The sequence below is a fragment of the Hakea prostrata genome, chromosome 4 (genome assembly GCF_041222555.1).
Source record: "Hakea prostrata isolate BN-2017 chromosome 4, UWA_Hpros_2, whole genome shotgun sequence".
In the NCBI taxonomy this organism is placed as follows: domain Eukaryota; kingdom Viridiplantae; phylum Streptophyta; class Magnoliopsida; order Proteales; family Proteaceae; genus Hakea; species Hakea prostrata.
In genome coordinates, this window is record NC_142603.1 from 19,461,229 (window position 1) to 19,486,545 (window position 25,317).

The following is a 25,317-nucleotide window of genomic DNA, read 5'->3' on the forward strand; positions in this document are numbered from 1 at the left end:
AAGTGAGCTAAGTCATTGGAGATCAGATCAGATGAACCTCAGAAGAAGGCCAAAGGGCCTTCAATCAGAGGGCAATGATGCTCCAAGAATTAAGTGAATCTGCTGGTCAGGTCCTACTTTCAATTTTTTTTTTTTTCTCCAAAGACAAAATATCCTAGCCTGTAAGGCTGTAAGAGAAAATAAATTGAATCAGATCAAGGGCTTGTATGTACCATTCCAATACATGGATCAACTGTATCTTCCTCAAGGATGAAATATCCCTCAAACAAGAGAGGAGGATCCAGATGGCAAGATGAAATCATGAAATTGAAGTTAAACCTATCTACAGGTAAAACTTCTAGAATAAGAGCAAATAGCCGTTATATCATTATATGCACCTAACTGACTTCAGGCAGATAATAACTCCAAGAAGCAAGGAAAGGTAGTCGAAGGTCCTAATTTATCCTCGTAATATCATCCATATTTCAACAACTCAGCGAAGGTCTAAAGATATCTAGCCTTTTTGGCCCACTGAGAAAAGATAGCTTGCGAGTGAAGAAAAATACAATAGCTAGTTGGAACAAGATCTCAACTCGCTATTTTGGTTTGATCAAAACCAAGTCTAAAAAGCTCCTGTCTCAACTGAACTAGTTGGTTTCGACAGGTTTGGCTCAGAAGGCTTAAAATATGCTGTATACTGTTGTACTCGAATGGTCCACAATAATAAGTTGTATACTTAGTTTGATGCCCATCACAAATCCACCAATACAATAGCTTGCGAGTGAAGAAAAATACAATAGCTAGTCAGAAAAAGATCTCAACTCCCTATTTTGGTTTGATCAAAACCAAGTCTAAAAGGCTCCTGTCTCAACTGAACTAGTTGGTTTCGTCAGGTTTGGCTCAGAAGGCTTAAAATATGCTGTATACTGTTGTACTCGAAAGGTCCACAATAATAAGTTGTATACTTAGTTTGATGCCCATTACAAATCCACCAATATGACCAAATGAATTATCAGTCTGAAAAGCTGCACCAAGTCAACGATCTCAGAACTCAGTTTTTTGGCTTTGAAACCAAGTTCTCAATCTATGAACTATGATATCATCAACCAGACTTGTAGATAGACAGTGGGCAACACAGATTGCTTTGAGCCTGCAACCACACGAACTTACACCAATAGACTGACAAACAACAATTGTGTGTAAAGAACAATCACTGCTTATTAGAGCTCCGATGCCGTCTTACGAAAGATAACCTGGTAATCAGCAGTAACATAACTTGAAGTTCAGAGAGAAAAGTAAAAAGATATCCAGGAACCTTGATCGGCTCTGAGCCTCTGAATGCACTGCACCGTCTATTGAAGGCATTCCTTTATGTATGAAAGGCATTCCTTTATTAATGAAACACAGAAATATAAATTGTAATCAAAGTAGGAATGAAACTTAGAGTACAGTTTTACTTACAACTAAGACAGGACCGTAAAACAACAGCAACTAAATGAGACAAATCACAATAGGGACTCCCTTATTGCAATCACTATCAATCTACCACTAACTCGTAACTGCCGGCAATACCACAGCAAAAGACATATCTACCCATGCAGTATGTACAAAATGTAAAGAACTTCAAACAAAACCATCAGCAGGTGAAGAACAAAATGTAACCCAATGAATTACATATACAAAAGAAAATGATTGCTCTTACTTTCAGGATGAGGACAGCTGCAAAACGACGATACTCTATTCTGTCCCCATGAAGCCACTCCAGCGCAGTTTTTACCTGAAGGAACAAAGGACCAGATAATCTTTTTACACCAGCCTTTAGATAAATAAGTTACTAAAATAGAATCCAGTTAACTAAGAAAATATGCAGCAAACCTGACGCTCCACTTCATCAGCAGTCATTGCCCCACCAGCTCTAGCTAGATGTCCAAGAACCCTACTAGCAAGAACCAGGATTTCAGGGTCACGCTTCAGCTCGAACACAGAACGCATGTAACTAGAGAATTTTGAGACCTTGGAGGCGCTCTCCCCAAGATTCACATCTATCAGCTCATCAACAGCTCGTAGAGCTGCTAAATTTTCAGCAACATCGTTACTGTCTAGCAATCCAGAGATGCACTCATACAACTGATCCATGAAGCGAGAAAAAGCTTCTCCACTGAGATCCCGAGCTTCTTCCTCAACATGTTTCTTCAAAGATAATGGAAAACCATCCTGCCAAAGATAACAAATATCCAACAGAGAATTAGTAAAAGCAACTAGGGAGAAAGTAAAGCATAAAATAGAACCTTCTCATATCATGTGAGTAACAGAAATCAAAAAATTTACGTGTAAATTAAATTATTTCAAAAAAGATAACTTCCTTGAGTAAATTAAATTTGCACTATTGAGTGCACGCTGGGTCTCCATATGTATGTGGTCCAGCAAAGTCTAATTGTTTCTGTATCAAGTTCAACAAAATATCTAAGAACATGCAGTTCCCATTAATTTCATACCTACACTTATGTCTTCATAATCCTTTTTGTATCAAGTTCAACAAAATATTAAGAACATGCAGATGCCATTAATCCCATTCCTACTCCTAAATCAGGTGGAAATACTCACCTTCCTTAGATCAGTCCAACATAAGACAACATAGACATGGTGATGTAACCCAAGGAGGAAGGGATCCATGAGATTTCAAAATTTCCTTATTTTGGGTAATTTAAGGGTTTTGGGTTTGGCATGGGTAATTTAGGTAAGCCATGGCAGCTTCCAAAGGGGTAAGAAATTGGTCTAAAGGATCCAGGGATATGTGGAAAGGATTCAAAATTTCCATGGAATGAGAAGGAAACAGTTGAAGGGTTGGTTCTTCAAGACTCTCTCTTTTCTTGTTTGTTTTTTCTTTTATTTCTCTATCTTTTGATTATTCTTTTCACTCCTCCTTCTCTTTATTTCTTTTCAGTTTTTTTTTTCCCCTCTCTTTTTTCTTCTTTTATGCTGAACTTTCTTTTTGCTGCTTTTTCCGCCAGAAACAGAGGACCGAGAGAGAAGGGAAAGAATTTGGAAGGCTTCTGGGGGGCTGGGGAGGGAGGGAGTTAACTCCAGAGGGGTCGCAGGGGGTTGGGGAAGGGATTTCTAACCTGAACAGAGGGGGAAAGGGGCTCTAGAGGGGCTGCAAATGCCAGGGATTGGATTTCCTGGGTTGTGCAGGAGAAGGGGAAGAAAAGGGAGGGTCTGCGATCAGGGAAAAAGGGGGTCGGACTTACCTGGAAACTCTTGATCTGAAATTATGAAGATTGAAGTTGAGATCCCTTGCTGAATTTGATGCTTGAATGCCAGAATTTAGAACTGAATTTTGTAAAACCAGAATGCACTAACTTAGACACCGCAGGGTTTGGCTGTAAACTCTCAGATTCTTTATTCATTCAAAACTGAAAACTCTGTGGGAGGCTTGAGAATTTATAGCCTTTTACAACTTTGAAACACAATCAAACTCTAATCCTAACTGACCTTAACTTGGGTTCCTTATCTAGCTAGGAACCTTATCCAACTAACCCTATCCAGATAAGACTTATCTAACTAATCAAAATGCTCTAGTTTTTTTTTGGATGAATAAATGAATATATTAAAGAGCAAGAAAACAAGAAACAAGATCTTCAAGAAGGAGACCAAAACGAAGAACTAAGGCCCCAGGAGACAACAATAAGCATGTTCCTTGGGGTATCAACAACCGGGGGATAGCGAACAATCTAATGAAACATCAAAATATATGGCATTCCAAATCCTATCTATAGAGCGGGATTTGGAAGTCCATCTCCTAAGGTTGCACTCCCACCAAAGGTGATGAATAGATGCAAAAAAACTAGCTTGCCGATCCGATCACAGATAGAATTACCTGAAAAGGTTCTCAGAATCCAAGACCAACCACGAGAAAACCCGAAAGACCGTCTCGAACGGGGCCAAATGGAGGCAAGGGCTTTTCTCCAAATAGATCTGAAGAAAGGGCAAGAAAAAAATAGGTGCTCAAGATCCTCCAAACCATTCCAACATAGGATGCAATTGGGATTTGTAGAGATGTGGCGGCTAATAAGGAAGGACTGGGTAGGGAGGGCAAGGTTAAGGGCTCTCCAAAGGGTAAGGGAGTGACGAGGAATGAAGCCCTTGAACAAGACCAAAGGGATCCAGGGGGGCTTAGGGTTCTGGGCTCTGAGTATGATCCAGGCTAAGGCTGCAGAGATGGGTTTTAGTGGGGGAGGGGAGCCAAATGGGAATATCATTTGAGGAGCTAGAGAGAGAGGGAAGAGTTTCCCAAACCTGTGTGAGAAAGGGGAGAGGGGCAGGATTCCAGGATCTGTTTGAGATGAAAGTGGACAAGGGGGTGGACTTGGGGATACAGGAGTTGTAGACAGCGCGGGGGCCAAAAAGGTTATAGAGAATGCCCATCGGATGCCACGGGTCAAGCCAAAAGGAGGTAGAAGAGCCGGAGGAGATTGTGGTAGAAATTGCCGAGATGGCGTGGGGGCGCAGCAAGAGAATTTTCCTCCAAACCCAAGAGGCGTTGGAGGGCATGGGGAGAGTCCAGAGGGAATCAAATCAGAGATGAAAAGAATAAACCCATTTAATCTCAGATGGAATCATGTTTCGATGCAATTTTTCAGATGAGCTTGAATAGACAAGCAAGGTTAACATCAATGATCCGGCGGATTCCCAGGGCCTCCCTCGAAATAGGGCGACAGATGGTCGACCAGCTGATCGGATGAAGGAAACGCGAGGTTTCTAGTTGGGACTCTTAAATCATATTAGAATCCTAACCTAAACAAACAACCAAATCCTAGGACTAAGGCCTCTTGCGGCTTCTAGTGGGCCTCCTCTTCGTGTTCACATCACATGGACTAACATGAAAGAGTGTTTTTTTCTTTGGGTAAAAGAAGAGTGTTATTCTGGTGGATGAGTATAAACCCCCCCGGGGGGTAGAGTGCTCCATGTATTGGTACTGATGCAGGTCAAACAACAAATTGGCCTAGTTCCCTTTGAAATCAACTTAGGGTCGATAGATACGAGCATTGTGCATTCGTTAGCAGGTTTATGTGGTCATGGGCCTATTCTATGGTCCCATAAGTTTAGTGCGTAGGCCAATAACAAAAATAGGTTATTTATTTTGTTTAAATTAGTTCAGGTCTATTCAGAGAAATGTACCATAATTAAATAGACCTTATAAGGCCCTGATATACCTTCATTAAATAATCCTTATCAAGGGGCTGATCCACATGAGTAAATCCTTATTAGGTTAGTATTTAGTATTAAGAGTCCTGTTTCAAATTTCGTTTCCTTTTAGTACAGCTAGGAATTTGAGTAGAGGCTATAAATACAACCCCTGCGTATGTAATACCATTCAGAATTCAGATTTCAGATTACAAATTAATAGAGTGTTGTTGTTGCTGCCTAACAGTAAGGTGATAGAAAAGCCTCTCCATCAGTGGTAAGGTACCTCCAGATGATTGAGTAAGCAACACCACAGTTTCTACCTGAAGGATCCTCCCATGGCAGTGTTTGCAGCCTACCTTCACTACTCCATCATCTGAACCATTACATGACTTCTGCAACAGCAGCATATCCCATTCCCCTTTTCCTTCTCACCTTTTTGTTTTTTTTTTTCTCTTTTTTCCCCTTTTTCCAAATCAGATTTCCTAAAACCCAACACAGAAACACCTCATAGCTTCCAATTTAGCCGTCCAAAACTAAACTTGGAGGATCATATCCCTATATCATCATCTACATATTCTGACCAGCCAAACCTTAGAAACATCAAGCTCTAATTCCAAACCCTAATTTGAACCTCAAGCTAAGGTTTGCTTTGATAAGATCTTGGAAGATCTGGCCCTCATTCAATTAAGGCTACATCAGGTATATTTGGTGAAAGGAAAACTACATGCTCTTTGATTGTATCAGCAATGCTAAGGCTGTCAATAATCAAAAAGAGCTCAGCATTCTATTATCTGAGTCTGAACTAAGCGGAACCAGTCAAGCCTAAGCCTATCAACGTAGTACTCAATTTGAATGATCAAAACAATGGCAAATCAAGATCTTTTCACAGAGAATGAGTTCCAGATTTTATAGATTATAGATTAACTGACTAAGTATAATAAAATATACATGTGAAACAAAGCTGAAACCTAGAGTGATATCATAATGGTATTTTTTATTATTATTTAATTAGAGGATATCATAATAGTAACTGCAAGGGTGGTAAGACTAGAGTTTATTCTGCACAACTGCCTGCCAGGTGTTCTTTGCTAGTGGTGAATCAAGTAACCACCCATGATCCATACGCTAATTTTTGGCAAGGGCACTAGAACCCTCCTTGTCAACATTAATACTTGGGTTTTTATTGAGATCAATATTTCATGTGGCCATGTCCCTACATTAGCATCCATAACAGAGGAACAGGTTCAGTAGATGTTCCCTCAATAATATTATCTTGAACATCTAAGAGTTCAAAAGCAAGATTTTCAGGCCTATGCTCCCCCTCCCCACCCAAAAAAAAATAATCAACACAAGGGCAGTAAAACAGGTGACTAGTCCAACAATCACTGGAATACCTTGTATACATCATGACAATACATTAGTGATATTGGGCACATTAGATTCATTAGCTGGGGTCAATTTTCTCATCTTTTGGTTCTGTTATCGGGTAAACTGCAACAAATTCCACCTAGCAAGGTGAATGCATATCCTTCATCAGTTAGCTGGCTGTTTAAAAGACGTGAAAGTGGCTAAAGGGCTTTCAAGTTTCAACAATTACAAGTTATACAGAGTTTCACATGTCCAACAACATATCCTCCAAGAGGAGAGATGGTTCCACAAATTCTTGGCCTCCCAAATAAAATTTCGAATAGCCAGTGCACAAGGCTCCCACCATTGCACTGTCCTTGTAATGTGCACAGACTTACCTCCTCCTAAGGACTGTTTCTACACTGCATCCAATAATCACTTGGTAATAAAGGAGCAACATTCTGATGTAAATTATTTCCAGGGGTTCCACATGGCCTAGGGTTGCTTCCCCAAACCCCAGGACCCCGAATTCAATCTAAGTGTATTTTGGTAAATTTGCCTGAATTTGTGACCACTAGGTTTTGGGTCCCAATGAATCCAGGGTGTTGTCCAGACCTTAGATATCATTTTATTTTATTTTTGTAAATGTTATTATGCACGTTATTAAAGAGTACTTGTCCAGGTGAGATTCCCAGTTATTTGGGGATCCCCTTAGTTGAGTCCATTTTAATACTCCTTATTTTTTGGACTCCATGTCTACTCTTAGAATTTGGATTGGAGTCCTTTTTAATTAGTTATGGAGTTTTCTTGTTTAAGTCAAAGTCTTAGTCAATTAGTAGTCAAGTTAGAATTGGTTAGCCAGTTAGGAATTCTAATTGGTTTTCCAACTAGGAGTCCTTTTTATTTCTTTATTTAAGGCTACAAATAAAGCATTCAAACCATCTAACCACAAGTTGAATAGAATGAAATTAAATTTTAGTTTGAAGGCAAGTCAAGTGATGTAGCCTGGGTTGGAACCCCCAAAATTTGAGCCCAAGAATCCAAACCCAGGAAGCTTCCTAAAGCTGGCCGAACTACCCCAGGGGTACTTTGGTCATTCTCTAGCCCTTTTTGGGGCTGAATATGGGTCTTGATTTACTCCCCACGATCCCAAGGTCAGAGATCTACTTTTATTTTTTTATTTTGGTCAGTCAATTGTACGTATTTAAGAGTTTAGATGAAGTCAGTCAGTTAATTGGTTGGTCATGATAAGGTTGTTAGTTGGTTGGGACAAGGGATCCTTATCTTAAGGGACTTCATCTCTTAGAGTTGCTTTTATTCTGAAATTAGTATATGAATTTTTATTTACTAAGTATTTGTTAACTTAAAGTCCAAGTTTAGAGGTAGTTGGATCCCTATTAGTTAGGGAGTCCTTAGTGAAGGCAGTTTGGGTTATGAAGCTATAAACAGCCTAGTCGAAGGTTGTAATCTTCAGATTGACTTGATGAATAAAATTATGAATCAAAGAATGGACTTGAGAGAAGTCGTGGGATCCCAAGATAGGTGACCTGCGTCTGGGTTTGAGATAGTTTTCTGCAGTTTAGCTTTCTTCTTTCTCTCCTTCAAGCATTCAAGCACAGTCCAGCAAGCTGTTACAGTCCAGAAGTCTCTCCACCCCTTTCCCACCTTCCCTAAACTATTGCACACCTACCCCAGCCCCTCTCCAGCTTCTGTGCATAATAATAGCACCATCCCCTCACCCCGCAAGCCCTAGTAACCCCTCTTGCTGTCTCAGACCTATAGGAACCCCTCCCACCCCATTTGGTTATCAGTTTGGCAGTAAATAGGGAACCAAAACCATGGTTGTTAAAACGTCCGAGTAGGTGCCTAGGCGGCAAGGCGTTGAACCACTTAATTGGACATGCTTTTTTGCCTAAACGCTACCGCTTTGTCGCCTTGTGCGCCTTATTGCCACCTAGACGGTAAAGCAGCCGCTTTTTTTACATTTTTTACATACCGCTTTTTTTCTTAATTTTATTTTTAAATCAAAATTTATTCTACAAAACCGTATATAAATTTAATAATTAATCATTTTGAAATCAAGGCCCAAAGTGACATAGGACCTCTACAGGCTCTAGGGCCGCTGCACCCGCTAGGGTAGCCTCCTCGGACCCTGCCCGATCTCCGGGGAGCAGGACCCCTATGTTTGTCAACAACAGAATGTGAAGCATGAGCCATACTCAACATCAAGAATCAATGAATAATTAAATAAACAATGGCTTGGAAATCAGAATAATGAGATCTATTTTTTTTCAAATGAATGTGATTATTAAATGCTTGTTTAGCTTATTATAAAAAGCAATTGTATTGAAAAGTTGGTTAAAAGTAGTTGTATTAAAAAAATTTGACCCAATAGCTTTGGTAGCCTTATTGCCGCCAAGGCGCCGCTTTATTGCCTAATCGCCTAGGCAGAGCCCCAACCGCTTTGGTTGCCTTGCCACCTTAACAACCATGACCAAAACTGAAATCAGAAGTTTCTACACTTAGTTGGGGGGTACCAGATCCTGAAACCCAAAAAATTTGTTACCATTCGAGGCCTAATTAGTTCTGGTTCCTACCTAAGAAGATTCTGGAAATCTAACCCAGACCCTGGGTTACATCAGCAGGTCATGGCTTCTTGGGAAGACCACGGAGGTTGTGAGCTCTCCCTCTTCAATCTCCAACTTAGTCCTTCAATCTATAGCCACAATTCAACACAACAACAGCCAATTAAGCATCTCCAAGCGAACATCGTCCCCAATCCCATCCCTAGCTTACCCTCTTCTTCCCCCACCCATCGCACCCTTCTTTTTTATTTTCTTGAATTTTCAGACTTTTCTAGTGACCAAATTTCAAGGTCACAGCTGCACCAATCTAAGAGTTAAATATGTCCCAAACTTTAGAAGCCTCATCCCCCCAACCTTGGTGACCTTTTATCCCAATTTGACCCCATTCTAACTTTAATCAAGATAAAACTAGTTCCTTGAATTTTCATACTTCCCAAGACCTAAAACCAAAAACCTTAATATCTTTCAATTAAACCATCCAAACCCCCCCCCCCCAACAAAAAAACACCAAACCTTGAGGAATTATCTTCCTATATTATTACCACATTCCGTCCAAGTTTTAGCCCATTCTACACCTATAAACCAATGCTTCTATCTCAAGGACTTTACCCCATATCTCCCATGGGTTACGCTTTTGCATCTTTTTTACCATAAAACATTAACCTAGCATGTCCCTTAGGATAATGTTTTTCACAACCCCTTATCACCAAAGGAACCCCACATCCCCTAATTTCCCAAAACCCAACAGAACCTAACCTTAGACTTTTTCTAATGCTAGAACCCCACAACCAACCCATTCCCTTCAACCATAGGGTATTCTAAACCCCTAATGGAGTGTTAATTCTATTAAAGAGGATCATGGGTAAACCTACATCTATGACAACATCCCTACAAGGTAAACCCTAGAATTTCGGTTTACATCACCTCTATTGTTGAAACATGATGTAACCAGAAATGCCAAGCCAGGAGAAGCCCTCACCAAGGGCAAAACAAGGCATGAGTGACAGCTCAACACCCTAGGGCCCCATAGGAGATGGTGCAAGTTTAGGAGCAATATGGTAATTTTGCCTATTTGAATCAAATTAGGGCTTGATTGAATCCACTCGGCTAGTAGGATTCCAACCCTATGAGTCCCAATAAAAGAGGTATTCCCTTAGTTACAACCCACTCTTACAAAGAGTCTAGATCTACTATTATTTTGCAATTTGGATCATTCTAGGTTGTGTAACGATAAAATCCTTGTTGGAATGAGAGTCATTAGTATTAGAGTCCTAATTAGAATCACCTTCTAAGTTTGAGCCCTAGTGTGAGTTCATTCATGAAGGCTATAAATAAAGCCTCTCTAGCTTGTAAGAGAAGTTTGATGATTAATACATTTTGAGATTTGAAGGTGCAAAGGATTGCAGTTGTGGGTTCCCTAAGGAGAGGAGCTTACGGCTGTGCTGTGTTCATAAATTCTGCAACATAGAAGTTCTTCAAGCACCATCTTCTTCAAAAAGTAAGTCCAAGTAATATCCACCCAGCCCTACACCCTCTCTTCTTCTTTTTCTTACTTGCAGCCTTCCCCATACCTAAGACATAATTCTTCAAATTCAGCCCCACTTCCCTATCGCAAGCCCCCTCCCCCATCCTTGCTAATCCCTGTGGCAGCATTTCCCCATGCCTCCCTACCCTATTCCCTCCATCTCCTCCCATTCCCCAGCCCTTTTCCCCATTACAGCGCCCGCCCCCCTTTTGTATTTTTTTCTTCTTCTTTCCCTTCTCTCTCTTGCACAGTGCTGGAAATTCCAAAATTTTCCTAAACCCTAACCCTTAGATCTCCCAAACCTCTTACTCAATTCCCACCCCCTTTAGGAACTTAACTCCCCTCCCTCTTCCCTACTTTCAATCCCCATCTCAGCCCTTCCCCTTCTCCCTAAAACCTAGTAAAACCTAATTTCATCTTCTTCAATCAAACCCTAGAAACCCTAACCTTAATTTCAAACATACTTTTCAACCCCTCATCAAAACCCTATTCCACTTTAGAATCACCTTCCCCTCCCCCCACTCACCTTCAACCCTAGTCCTAAACTCCTAACCATAGCCATTCCACCAGAAACCCAAGAAAACTAGAAACTCTAACCTCTACTTAATATCTCAAACCCTAAAACCAGAATTTCAGTTCCTAAACTTTATATTACAACAGGGTTTTGAATTGAAGTTCTATAAACCCTAGTTTACTGCTGGTTCATTGGACTAAGATCCTGAAGAAGGACTTCTGGATTTTGGGTTCACATCAAACCAATACCAACCCTCTGGCCAACCAAATCACTAATTACAGAGAAATTGAGAGAGTAACGTGTTCTTAATTGCATCCTATGGTATAGCATGAGAACTATATCGCATTGTACTCTTTATGTTCTACGCAGGTTTATCCATATCCTAGGGTCATCAGTTGCTTACATTCTTGTGCAACAAAGGTGATTATCTATGCAGTTCCTCCCAAATAGAAATGCTTATCAATATCATCAAAGCATTTATTCTGTCATGTGGATGGATGATATGTCAATTTGATCGTTGGAAAATGGGACATGATGCATATGTACTGGCAGACTAGTATGCACTTTCCAACCCTGAGTAGGAACAAACAGTTTAAACTAATAGATGGTTCAGATTTGTTTTGTGGTTTTCAAAAACATTATCTCTTATTGTGATACAAATAACTGACCCCAACTTATGGAAGGAGCTGAGGAGACACCCAATAGACAATATGATCCAGTTTGTTTAGTGAAAGGCATTGAATGCGTTTGTGATAGATTACTTAGTTAAGTGACGGCTAAAAGAAATTATCTGAATATTAAAACATACACTAACATGCATCATTTTTTCATAGGATTATAAGACTGAAATCCCATCGCTCTATCTGCTCCATAGAACTAATACCTAACTAGATTAATACATGGGCCAATTATCATCTTTTTCCATCACCACGACAATATTTGGATTTTAAAACCAACCAATCATCTACCATCCAAACAAGTCCAATTACCCCATCTCTACAACCTGTATAATGGACAAGGAACCCAGAAAGGAGAAGGAAAAAAAAAACAGTTCTTCTACACCCAGCTTCACTGAATTCCAATTGAAATTAACCACCATCCCTTCCCCAGCAGCAAAGGAAAAGAAGGAAAGAAAAAAACCGCAAACCCAATGCTCAGTTAGAAATTCCAAGACCAACGATAATAAATGTATCAAAGTTCCACAAGACCATATAAACTCCAAACAGAGACTCAAAACACACACAAAACTGAGCCCAACCAAAATACTACAGCAAAAGACCAGGAAGGGAAGAGAAAGAGAAAAAAAAACATACCCAGCTGCCAAGCTCCCTGCACTTCCTAATCAAGCAGGGAATTTTCTCGAGACTCCCAGCTTTAGGATGAAATCCGTCTCCTACTCCTTTCATTTCCGCTCTTACGTGTGCCCTTCCTCCCTCCATCGGTCTCTCCCTCTACCAATCTATGTCTCGCCCTAAACCCCTAACCAATAACAGGTTTATCGTGGAAAATAAAGCTGCGGCTAATGCAGGTGGTGAGAACAAGGTAGTAGGGGGCCATAATCACAGCTGCGAGCTGCTTTTGGGGACTGCAAATCCCCCTCTCGTCGTCTCTCTTTCATTCGACCACTTTGATCGAAAGCAGCCACTAGGGGTTACTTCGTAATGGAATGGACAGACAAAAACACTGGTTACACGACTCACACCTAATTTGGGGAACCGTCGGAACGATATTATACATTTATACTCAGTTTAAAGTGTCGCCGTGTCGGTATCGGAGTCTCTCTGGTGAAATTTTTTTTTTTTTTTTTTTTTTCCTTTGACCCTCATAGGAAAGTAAGAATATTTTAGAGCAAGAGGAAAGTACAAAGATCTTGTTCTAAAATATAAGAAGTAAACCCTAAACTTCAGATCTACAGATGGTGGACGGTTCAAGTATTTGGTTGATGCACAATATGTTTGAATTCAATAAAATGGCTAATTCCGTTTAAGGGGATTTAATGAACACCTGCACAGATCGAATACTCATATTTATTATGGATTATATAATATAAATCTTAAAATAAATAAAAAATTAAATTAAATTAAACATATTATAAAATAAAGAATATATATCATAGACAATGTAGAAAATTATGACGAGATCAATCGAACTCTCACATTGAGTTAAGTGCATTATATATTTATAGTAGAAATACAATATTTCATGATATGAAAATATCAAAGTCTACAAATAAATATTATATATGATTCTTATACACAATAAGATGCTCTTAATATGGAATGATAGATTGTCATTCAATATAGAAAGTGCATAGAATGAAAATATTGACTGTCAACATTGTGTTTTAGGGGAAAGCAGATCCCAACGGACAACGCAGGAAGAAGAGGGAGAAAAAACAGCCCAAACGCCCGAGCCCGGACCGGAGCCCAAGGCCCGCAAGGCGAACGGACACCCGGACCAGGAGGACCGACCAAACATCGCAGCACCGAGCGGCGACGGCCGGATAGAATGTTCCAAAGCGACAGCCCGCGGCAGCTCCAGCAGAACACGCCACACCGACCCCGAAGAATCCCGATCCTCCGCCCCGCCAAGAGGAAACCCATGCAAGGGTACAAGGAGCAGGGTATGAACCTATATGCACCGATCTCACGGACAACCGGACATACTAGGGACCCGGACACCCGATCATATAATCGTAAAACACGGGGAGCCGCCCGAAAAGGTCCCCCAAGACGAGGAAAGCACCGAAGACCCCAAATCCCGGTTGTGATGAGGGGTCACTCTCCGATCTTCACTTGGCTAACCTGTATCGATAATCGTCCTCGCTTTGAATTCGCAAAAATAAATGGTCATGTGTTTTAAGATGGTTGTGATCTTTAATTAATATAGGAACGTGGATTGCCAAGATCGCATGTTGAAGTGGCTGAGATTTATAATTTGAAGTATTATCTCTTTGGGGGTAAGGACATTCACAACAATATTATTTATAACAATACACATTTTTATCGCTCAAGTCTAGAGTCTTTGCATGTTAAGATTACATAACAAAAGCACGTTAACAACATAGGATATTACGTGGTTCACCTAAAAGCTAGGTCCATGGTCGAGTAGATTTAGTGTTTAAGTGCAATGGGGGAAATAGAATATTACGACCTAGCTGTTCTTCTACCTCTTTTAACTTGGTAAGAAACTATATAGAAATATAAATGAAAAAAACTTACTTTGAGAAGGAAAACCACTAAAATGCCCATTGTTGTAGAAGCATTTAGAAAAAACAACATAGGACCTCCAAATAGTTAGGGGCCTATAACCAATCATTCCAAAGGATTTAGAAATCTATACAAGACCTAATCGTGATTGCCAAAGTTGAAAAATTACTATTTGAACACAAAGGAACCTTGAAACATTTTCACAAGGTGAAAATTGGTCTTCACCACAAGACTGTTTATATGTTTTCCTTGTGATTTATATTTACTAAATGATTCTCGTGGGCTCTTGTTGAGTTATCTCTTGCTTGAAGCATTGCCTCTGTAACTCCAAATCATTTTAGGCCATGTTAGATCTACCACTTCTCTCTCTGGTGTCTCTTTTTTTTTTTTTTTTTTTTTTTTTTTTTTTTGGGGGGGGGGGGGGGAGGTTTGCAAAATAATGAAAAAATGTTTACACCCTTGACAACCCCATTATTTTATATGAGATAAATCTTCCCATATTTTCCATAGGAAATATTAGATATAGAAGAGGAGACCTCAATGGAAAATGATATGTTTTATTGGTAATGAATTACATTGAAAACATTGGATCTAGAACTGAAAAATGTTAGTTTCTTTAAAGATTATTGATGACAACATAACTTTCTTTTAAGAACTCTCGGCCATGGGTTAAAAATATCAATATGACGTCCATGAGATCCAAAATCTTAAATTTCCTCTTTGTGGAAACAAAAATTCAGTCAAAGATCTCCATTGAAATCACTTTACATAGTCATTTTTGCACCTAAGCTTAAGCTACGAGGTTCTCTACGAAGGAAAAATGTAAGCTTCTTTATAAGGAATACTGCTGACAACAGAACTTTCTGACAAACTCTCAGCCATGGGTTAAAAACCCAATCTGTAACATGTCCATGACATCCAAAATCTTAAATATTCTGCTTTGTGAAAACAATAATTCAGTCAAAGGTCACCATTTTTGCACATGAGCTTAAGCTACAAGGTTCATTTCTCTATGAGGGAAGAAGCCACACTTTAAATTATTGAAGCATTTGTTACACAAAAAAGCTAAAATGATTAGTATGACAAATCAAATAGATATATACATTAAAAAAAAAAGTTTGATAAATTGGGGCCGACAAAAGCTGAATAAGGACTATTTGCCAATGTATGTCAAGTGAACAATATATACTATTTTTTTTTGGGGGAGACCTTGGGTTGTGTTTATTAATTTTATTAATACACTCGCTTCCGGTGGGGTGGGGCGGGGGGGAAGCAAGGAAGAGAAGGAAGGGAGGGCATTGGGTTTTTTGGGGGGGGGGGGTGGGGTGGGGGGGGGGGGGGGGGGGTCAAGCCCAAAATGGAACATGTCCAAAAAACCCTTAGAACGAAAACACCCAAAAAACACCAACACCCACATAGGGGGACAGACATACAACACCCTCATAGAAGAACATACAACACGCCATAAGGGCGGACACAAAACTTCTACAGTTGTGGTGATGATAGCAGCAAATGTGCGGAGAAGGTTCAGACCTGTCATCCGGCTCGTACATATCAAGCTCAACACAGAAGAACTTGTACCCAGAGCTGGAGTTGTTATGCGGTGTGCACCAAGGAAACGCTGCAACCAAAGGAGTTGTTATGTGAAAAATGAAGAAAGAAAGACAAAAAAAAAAGAAGTAATGCAACCGGATCTACAAAACAAGCAAGCATATCTAAGGGGAAATCCTAGATCTAGTTATTAATGAAGAGAGGGAAACAGAGGCGGGAAAGAGGGAAACGGAGAAAGGAAAGAGGGAGAATGAGAGGACGGAAAAAGAGGATCAGGGGAGGCAGGCAAAGGAGGCGGGAGGTGAGAAAGAAACAGAGCTGACGGGAGAGAGAAACAAAGATGACGGGAGAGAGAAACAAAGAAACGGGAGAGAGAACAAAGAGGACGAGAGAGAGAAACGGGAGAGAGGACAGGAGAGAGAACAGAGATGACGGGAAAGAGAGAGAACTGGAGGAAGTGAGATAAATAATAAATTAAAAAAATACCAAAATAATATCTTCTACAAAATAAATATTTAAAATTTTGTTCGACAAAAGAAAATGCTGACATATCAAAACCGACAATGAAACCACATGAGCAGAATACTTATATAGTTATTCCATAATTTTCAAAATCATTTTCCTTATTTGTTTCTAATTTTTTTAATCTTTTTTTTCTTCCATAATTGTTTATATTTTATATTAATATTTTAATAAAAAAAAAATATTTATTGGGTCAAAAAATATTCCAACTCCGTGAGTCTGTAGATCAGCCATGGAGATCTATTTTTTTTAATTAACATACAATACATGTATCATGAAAATAAATAAAATCCAAAAAGAAAATTATTAAGCAAATTTATAAGTAGAAAAATACGGAGTTTGTTGATTGGCCTAAAAAAACATTATGGTATGTATTTATGAAAAAAAAAAAGTTTGGAGAACAATAGTTATCTCTTAAATGAAAAAAATCCACAAAACACCTAGATATGTGTGAAATCTTCGTTTGATTGTGCAAATAATGCTATACTTATCCCGAATGAAGTAAGACACTCACAATTTTATGTCGAAAATTGAATGAAAATATGGCAAAAATGACTAGAATAAGAGAGAAGGTCTTTAACAAGTTTGGAGAGGAGAGAGAAAATCCAAAAAAATTCAAGTGATAATTAGCACGAAATATTTCATGATTATATGGTTGAAAATATTGATATTTTTCACGATATTTTGATTTTTCGAATTTCGGCCACAGTTTCGGTTATTCTTTCACCGAAACGACCTTAGGCGAAAGGCTGTTCCATGCTTTAGAAGAAAAAAAAAGGCTGGAGAAGACGGAATGACAGATGATTTGGAAAGTAAAAGAAAACTTTAAAACTTGAAACGGAAGCTAAACGGTGGGACGGATGGAACCGGGAGTGGATCCAAACGTTAAGGCGGTGGCGGGGAACCTTGTACTTAATTTGCCTTTGGGACTTTCCTTAGGCAGGTAATATCTTCAGAAGGTACGTCATTTGGCCCCCAAGCGAAGAAACCTGAATACAAGCGGCGTTACCCGCCATCAGTTTCTGAAAATTTCTTTGTGTATCCTTTCCCCCTTCATTGCGCGATTATTCGAGGGAGAATTAGAAATTTAGAATTAGAAATGTCGACTTGTGCGTGTTGCAGACCGGTAGACTTGGTGAGAACCGTGAAAAACCATTTCGCCCCATCAGTAAGAGCTAAATTTCATAAGGGAAGGGTACCCTTCTTAAGAGATGATGGTGAAAGGTCGATGGGTTTGGCTTGTGGCGTAAGAGCTTCCATGGTGGAATCTTCTGAAAGCTCTTCCAATTTTGCTAAGCGCATGGAACAGGCGTGGCTAATCTCTCAGGTATTCCTTTACCCGTTGCCTCTTGCTTTTGTTTTTTATTTTTAGAGGTTTGGATGGCGAGTATAGTGATTTCCTATTATGGGTTTTTACATTTCGTTGTTTTTGTTTCAAATTCAAGTATCTAGTGCTTAATGAAAAGGATGGAAAGAAGCAATTTCGCTTATTCAGATATTCTTTTACGAGTCTACAGATTTGATTTTTCTTCTTCACTTTTTGAAAGAGAAATCAGTCTTGATGCCAAACATAAAAGTAGTTTATGAAAAAGAAATTATCAACTTATCTAAACAGAAGTTCATATGATGAAGAACGTTTTTTCAAATGGGAATCTGTATCCTTATACAGATATATACTCTACTGACGAACAATTTCTTCAGTTTACTCAATTGGTAGAATTTTTCCTATTCAGAATGTTTTGGTATTTCTAGGCCACCATTTGGTTGTCTTGTTTTAGCCAAAGTCATTATTCTCTTTAATGGTTCGACTTGCTTGTACAATTTGGTTTTGCTTGGAAAATTTTGGTGAACTTTATAACTTCTCAATTTAGTTCTGCTGAAAACACATCTCAGGGATATAGGGTTGTGGATGCACGGTCTTAGAACTAAAAATCTTCCAAGATCAGGTGAATCGAGATTATAATATTGAAAAACCCAAACAAGATAAAAAAATTTGTTGACAATTGTAAATGCATAGTTATGAGTTCTCAAGCATACTTAAAAAGATCTAAGGGGGTAAAGAGAAGTAAGCAAGAGAGAACACAATATACGGTGGCTTGGGCAAGTCCCTGTGTCCATTACCAAGGCGGCTCTTTAAGCACTTGGATTTCCTCCGTCTTTGTTTCACTAGGTTGCGGTTAGATGCTAACACTTGTAGTTTATGTTTATGGTGGCTTGGACAATTCTTTGTGTCCGTTACCAAGGTGGCTCTTCAAGCACTTAGATTTCCTCTGTCTTTGTTTTACTAGGTCACAGTTAGATGCTACACTTGTAGTTTTAACATGGTTCACTACAATGCAAATTGGGTTTCCTTTCTTAATTAGGAGTTGTAATAGGCTGATTAGCCCCTTGTACCCCATAGTGGGAAGAATAGGGTTGATGTTGATCGAAAGCCCATTCATATCCATAAGAAAAAGCCCCCAAAATCAACCCAGCAAGATTGTGGGATGCAACTGCTGCAAACAGGGCCTGGTTTGATGACGTGGCGAGTTTTTGGTGGTCCAATGGAGCATCACATAAGCACCCCCACCTCCAAATGGGAAGTTGGATGAAGACCTAAAAAACCAAAACACTGTTCATGGGAACAGTGTCGCAGCCTATTATTTGGCATATGGGGAATATTTCATAAGGAGGATTTATGGGGCCCAAGATCAAATTACATGACGATCTTATTCTTTGGAGAATTAGGACCTCAATTTAGTTTTTATTTTGGTTATTTATGTATGGGGCTGAGATATAAAGCATAATAGTTTATATTTCCATAAGATTTGGTTGTCACTATTTACTAGGATATTAATTTCAATTTTCAGTCTACGAAGTTTCTATCCATTGTAAAGCTTTAGCCAAGTTAGAAAAGGCCCTTACATGTAATAGAAAGGATACTTCTGGAGAAATTGGTTTGTGGGAACAAAGGAGACTTCTGGAGAAATTGGATTGTGGCCTAGCACCCTCAGTTATGGAGTAAAATCGATGTTCAACAGCTGGATAGTTGCGGGTGAGATTAATGGGGGAGGGGATAGAGAAGAAAGAAGGATAAAGAAGATAGGGGGAAAGAAGGGGAAATTTGAGAAGAATCATTCATGAAGAAGGGGAGGAAGAAGAACACTCTTAAGAAGAAGAAAAGAAGAGGAAGAGAAGAGGGGGGGGGGGGGCTGCATTCCGCCACAGCTTAAGCTTGCATTTATCTTTTTCTATTCCATAAGTCTTCTTTTTATTGTATCATAATTTGTAAGGTCCTATTTATAGCTTGGCTAAAGCTTTTCAAGAATAGAAACTTAGTTGTCTAAAAATAGAAACTAATATCCTAGTAGCTAGTGATAATAGAATCTTATAAATATATAAACTAATTAAAATTAGAAACAACTAGGCTTTATATTTCAGCCACATGCATGAATAACTAAAATAGAAAATACTAGAAATTAATAAGGTCCTAGACTCCCAAAAAATAAAATCTTCATAAAATCTGATCTTGGGCCCCACAAATCTTCAATGATGCATTCCCATTTCCCAATATACCCAATAATGGGCCGTGACAATGTTCACGTGAACAGTGTTTTGGCCTTCATTCTTCATGTTATCTTCTATTGTTGCAGTCCTTGTTGATTGGTCAAAATTTTGGAGCAAGGGGACCTTCTATTTTGATTAGTTGGCTAGTTGAACTGGTATCCAATGCTGGTTTGCATTGGTTCTAGCTAGTTGTCCTGCATTAGAGAGGCCAAGGCTGAGGCAGCCCATCCACTATCCCTTTTCTTCTGTTTATCCTTTGTCTGTATCCCTTTCTTCTTCTTGTCCTTCCATGTTCAGATGTAAAACACCCCCCCCACACACACACCAAAAAAAAAAAAAAAAAAAAGAAAAAAAAAAAAAGAAAAAGGAATTTTATTTATTATATTTTTGTCTTCATTATTGTACTGGTCCTGGTTACGATTGATATGCCGCTGTTTTATCCGGTTTGAGGTTGACTCTTGCATTATGGGTGGATCCAGTTTGATCGGTTTCTGTTTACTAAGCTGCTACTGCCTTCTTTTCCATCTGAGATCCTTTTGCTTAGTGCTTCAAGCCTAGGCGGATTAGCTGCTTGCTGTTTAAAGTCCAAGCTGTCATTGAGATTCTGGAATCTGTTGACTCCTCGTCAGCAAGAATCCCCAAGATTTGGGTCAAGCTTCCCCCTTCAACTGGGTTGTAGTCCGTCCTCCTTCGTCAAGGTTTTCTTCAAGCTTCAGACTTAAAGAAGGTGATGCGATTAATGACTGCAACTCCAAAAGTGAATCTTCTTGGGGATACAAGTTGGTGTAGATCCTGGTCGGAAGAAGAAGAAAAAATGTCTGCCGAAATAGTTCAAAATGAGCCAGAACTGGACTAGGTTAAACCAGTCCAGCAGATTTTCTAGAACAACCCAAAAAAGAGGCCAAAACACTGTTCACAAGAACAATAACATGAACAATGTCACAACCCCTTTTAGCCTAGCTGGAATATAATTAGTACTTTATACTGTTTGGTAATGATTCCGTGCTGAGAACAGTGTTTATTGACAACAACAACAAGAAGCCTTGTCTCAACTATATGTGGTCGGCTACTTGGATTCTTGCCTTCCAATAGCTCTGTTTGAGGCTATGCTAGATAAAAGATGATCTTGTTCTTTTTATCTCTGAAGAGATCATCTTGAGCTTACTTGTGGCCATTTGGTAAATCTATTTTTAAACTGTATCAAGTATCATTTCGAGAAATTTGGCCTTCGGTAAAAACTGATCTCAAATCATAAAAGGTGAATGGAGATTATTTGGAGAAATCTTGCAGAGGTTATTCTCCTTCTGATCAGTTATTTTTAAACTCCAGTGCTGGTCTTGTGTGCAATTTTATTTATTTATTCATTTTTTGATAGATAAGCCAAGGTTGATGGCAGATACAGATTGACATGGCAAAGATTAAAACCCGCTCTTTCAACTTATACGGAAAATAGTTAGCCTTAAAATCTTGCTCTGCTGATATACCTTGCTGAAAAAATAAATTTATGCAGAGAAGGTTTACACTCACAGGGTGTAAACTCAAGTATAGGTTAGAAACGGAATGTAACAAACCTCTTGTCCCAATTCAACAAAACATTCATGAAATATTTAGTTGAAGCACCTAATCCGAGACCAATGCCAAAACTGTCTTCCCTAAGCTTAGACTTTTGAAAATGTTTCTTTGGTTAGCAGAGAATGCCATCACCCTTATATTGTCCACCTCTGACCCACAGGAGGAGATGTGATCCCTGGACTTTGTATTGTAGTAATGCTTTTTGCTTTTTCCCTGTCTTGGCTGTGAAAGTGAGATACATGGTTTCAAAGGTTGAACAGGAATTGGGTAGTAATGGATGCCTGGAGGTTGATCCCCTGCAAAGGCCATAATACTAAGGGCTTTCGGCATGTATCATCAGCATGCCACGTTGAAGGCAACAGAACGTCAGAACCTTAGTGAAGCATCCCAGGACATCCGTGGACCTTCTTCTAAGTCTCCATTAAGGATTCCAGTGTCCACAAGACAAAAAGAAGATGTTGTTGCACCTGAATTCTGGAAGATCCTCTGCTGTTGCCAATCCATCCCTGTTACCCTCCTTTCTTTCATTGTGAGTCATGCTGAAATCTCGTCACACTCACTGAAACAGTACCTTGTACAAGAAGCATGCAGAAGAATGCTAGGAACATATGACAATCCCCATTTACCACCAATTTTATAGCACCAGAAATATTTAGCACAAGAGGTACCTGGCGAGTTTTCTAAGTACATTGCCCTGTTCCTGGATGTACTTAAATACTTAGGTGCTGAGGAAATTAAGCATATTTAATACAGATGAGGGATGTACTTTAGGATCAGATGGGTTTATCGACTTCTGCTTGCGATTTACAGTTTTGCTGGTGAAAAGTTGGTGAAGAGGCAACCAACAGCATCTGAGACTTTTCTATGTTCTGATATGTCAAAGGACGGCAATGCCACTTCAATTACCCTAATTCCAAAGAATGAGCCCTGAAAACTTCTTAGATTTCAGATCTATTTCAGTTCTCAGTTTGTATTGTGAGATTAAGCTGAGGTCAAGATATGAGGGTATATGTTGTCTCAAATAAGTAAACCATATAGCAGTGACATTACCTTCCAAACTACATCCTGTTGGATACATAGAGAAGCACCTACCTATTGGAATTTCACTACCTTCTTTCCGGAGAGTATGTTATTCATCTGAACTAGGTTTGACAAGTGAGATGTTGCATAGGTTTAGCAAAAGAAGAAGAAAAAAAAAGGGGGGGGGGTTGTTTAGATAAGGTAATTTAAAGCTAATATTAAGGATGACTAAGCTCAACCCATAAGTTTGAGAATTAGAAAGAGGAACAGAAATTAAACTTAGTGTCTGAAATGTACCAGCCTCTAGAAGGGTGATCAGCCTTGGTTGGAATAAAGCTTTCCTGGTAGTAAACAACTGCTGCAAGTATCAATCAATTCCAAGAGTCTAATTGAGAGACATGAAGGTGGACTGAAGTTAGATGGTATAATGGTTGAATAAAGTGGTGGATGAATGAAGGGGAAAGTATGATGTAATGGAAGGTTTATAACCCAACGGGTTTTGTGAGATGGGAGGGGGAAGAAGAAGGTGGCAGTCCAATTCTTAGTCATTCAACTGGTTCATTTAGGGGATCAGCAACAGGCTTATAACAGCTATATGAAAATGGATTGTAAATAATTTAGTAGGGAACTTACGTAGCCTAAAATCATATTTATTGATGGAACACCCTTGCCCAACCAGATAATGCTGTTATAGTAGCTTGTGAAGCAGACTCTTACAACTTTGTTATGGGTTTATTTACAAGAAGGGACAATTAACGGTTGGCATTTTGGAGCCAGTTTCTTTCTTCTTTTGTCCATTTAATCCCTACTTATATTATGATGATGTGTGCAGCAACCTAGGCCTGTTGCTTGTTCAACTTGTAATTCAAATGGGCATGTCGAATGTAAATGGTGTGGAGGCACTGGGTTCTTCATGATTGGAGATAACATGCTCTGCCATGTGCATTCCAGGAACAGCAACTGCGTTATATGTGCTGGAAAGGTTTTTCATTCTAACTCTTCTAAGTCTTTAAATATACAATCTCTTGAATTCATAATCAAATTTGTTTTCATATCCCTGTAGGGATCAATGTGCTGCTCCGACTGTAAGGGAACAGGATTCCGTGCAAAATGGTTGGGAGAGCCTCCGATCCACAAATGACATCATCTGCTTGTATGAGTTGCTGATCAGGCATGTGTATCTTATGTAATGTAACTTCACTTCCTGTTATTTGGTTGTTTCCTATTTACCAGTGGGTCCTTTTGCCTAATATCAAAGCTATTACTGGCACAGGGCACAGCAACCATGCATGGATTCCTCCCCTGCAGGTTTCATATATCTAATCCAGTAAGGCAAAACCAACTGATTCTTTAAGGTCTTCATGTTTAACCAAGGACATGATATCTGGGGAGGAAGGAATAAGGCAATCATAAATCATTTTTTTAAATTTCTGATACTAGTGAGAAAATCTCATGAATGGTTTTATGTATATATTTCTATGTGATAGAATTTTCATACTATTAAATTTAAATAGGGAAAAGAAATTCAATTAGTAAGTGTAACTAACTGAATTGAAAATATATCAATATCTTGGAAGACCTGCGCGGGGCCCCGCCGATTGGGGATACACTTTCCGTTATCTAGGCGTCTCTTCACTTCATCTCTTTTATCAAATCTCTCCTCACATTATCTATCTTTTCTATAAAACTAAATGGATCTCCATTTGAGTATGTTGCCCTATCGAGAGGACTCTGGCAAGGTTGGTTGTTAAGTTCCTACATCTTCATTTACGTAATAGAAGTTCTATCCAGAATCTTAGCGTCTTGTAAGTTCTCTCCTATGTAGGTAGACAAACTCTTCTTAAATCAGTAACCTCCTCTATCCCTACCTTTTCTATGAATCCGGAGCACAAAGTGCTCCCCCCATTTTCGACCACGAAAAACCAGTGGGTCCCACCGGCTTTGTGGCAAGCAATGGAAGCCCAACAAACCAAAACCACCAAACACAGAAAAGGGCCACGGGGAAATCCCGCTCTCCTGGGGTCGCCTCTGATAACCGGATCCCTACCTTTTCTATGGGATGCCTCAAATTTCACATCATAACTCGTCAAAAGCTAGACCAAATTATGTATCACTTGTGGCATGGCAGCCCTAGCTCAACCAAAAAGTCATCACCAATTAAAAAAAAATCCCTTCTCTTTACCCCAACACTAAGTGGAGGGATTGGTCTCCGTCTCTCCAAAATCCATAACCAAGCCCTATTTTAAGAGAGGTTGGCGTCTATTATTGGAGCCCAACTCACTTTGGGCTAGGGTAATCCAAGGAGAATATTTCCCACATTCCTCTCTTTTCGATCCCAAAGTTAAAAAAAGATAGATTCTCAGATTTGGAACAATCTATCTTCTACCTTGCCCCATCTTAAGAAATAAGTGACAAGACAAATAGGAAATGGTAAAAATACTGATTTTTGGAATGACCCTTGGATTCCACTTTAATCACTAGAAGTATTCCTAAAGAACTCAATTATTGATCCTACATTAAGTGGATATCCCAGACAATCAATGGAGATAGGTAGAATACTCAACTATTATCATATTGTTACCCTCTTATTATGTGTCTGAGATGGTGTCTACCAGGGTATTCGGAGAGGAAGACAAGTGGAAATGTTCTTCCATTCAGGGTGCCAAATTCTTTAGACGGTTGGCTCCTCTTCATATTTCTTCTCTTGCTCATCCTATTGGAGTTAAGTGTCTAAAATGGTGGCATTTTTTATGTAAAAAT

At 39.3% G+C, this 25,317-nt stretch overlaps 2 protein-coding genes across 2 annotated transcripts in view; one reads left to right on the top strand and one right to left on the bottom strand.

Moving 5' to 3' along the window:
* TOR (target of rapamycin) overlaps positions 1-12,840 on the bottom strand; it is an 84,944-nt gene extending 72,104 nt beyond the window's left edge. Inside the window, exons 1-3 of the mRNA XM_089152644.1 lie at positions 12,451-12,840; positions 1,855-2,193; positions 1,682-1,756 (exon numbers count right to left, since the gene is read on the bottom strand). Of these exons, the coding sequence (XP_089008770.1) occupies positions 1,682-1,756; positions 1,855-2,193; positions 12,451-12,576 (540 nt within the window). The 5' untranslated portion in view covers positions 12,577-12,840. The remainder of the gene's footprint in view (positions 1-1,681; positions 1,757-1,854; positions 2,194-12,450) is intronic.
* Positions 12,841-17,518: 4,678 nt separating this feature from the next.
* LOC149018362 (DnaJ/Hsp40 cysteine-rich domain superfamily protein) lies at positions 17,519-23,698 on the top strand. The gene is made up of 3 exons (XM_089153882.1): positions 17,519-17,746; positions 23,390-23,539; positions 23,621-23,698. The coding sequence occupies exons 1-3, from the start codon at positions 17,519-17,521 to the stop codon at positions 23,696-23,698; spliced, it is 456 nt and encodes a 151-aa protein (XP_089010008.1).
* The last annotated feature ends 1,619 nt before the right edge of the window (positions 23,699-25,317 follow it).

Bases quoted from the DNA above. Each gene is read 5' to 3' on its own strand.
- LOC149018362 (XM_089153882.1), top strand. From the start codon at position 17,519: ATGTCGACTTGTGCGTGTTGCAGACCGGTAGACTTGGTGAGAACCGTG. The intron at 17,747-23,389 runs GTATTCCTTTAC...TGATGTGTGCAG, and splicing joins AGGCGTGGCTAATCTCTCAG to CAACCTAGGCCTGTTGCTTG. The intron at 23,540-23,620 runs GTTTTTCATTCT...ATATCCCTGTAG, and splicing joins GCGTTATATGTGCTGGAAAG to GGATCAATGTGCTGCTCCGA.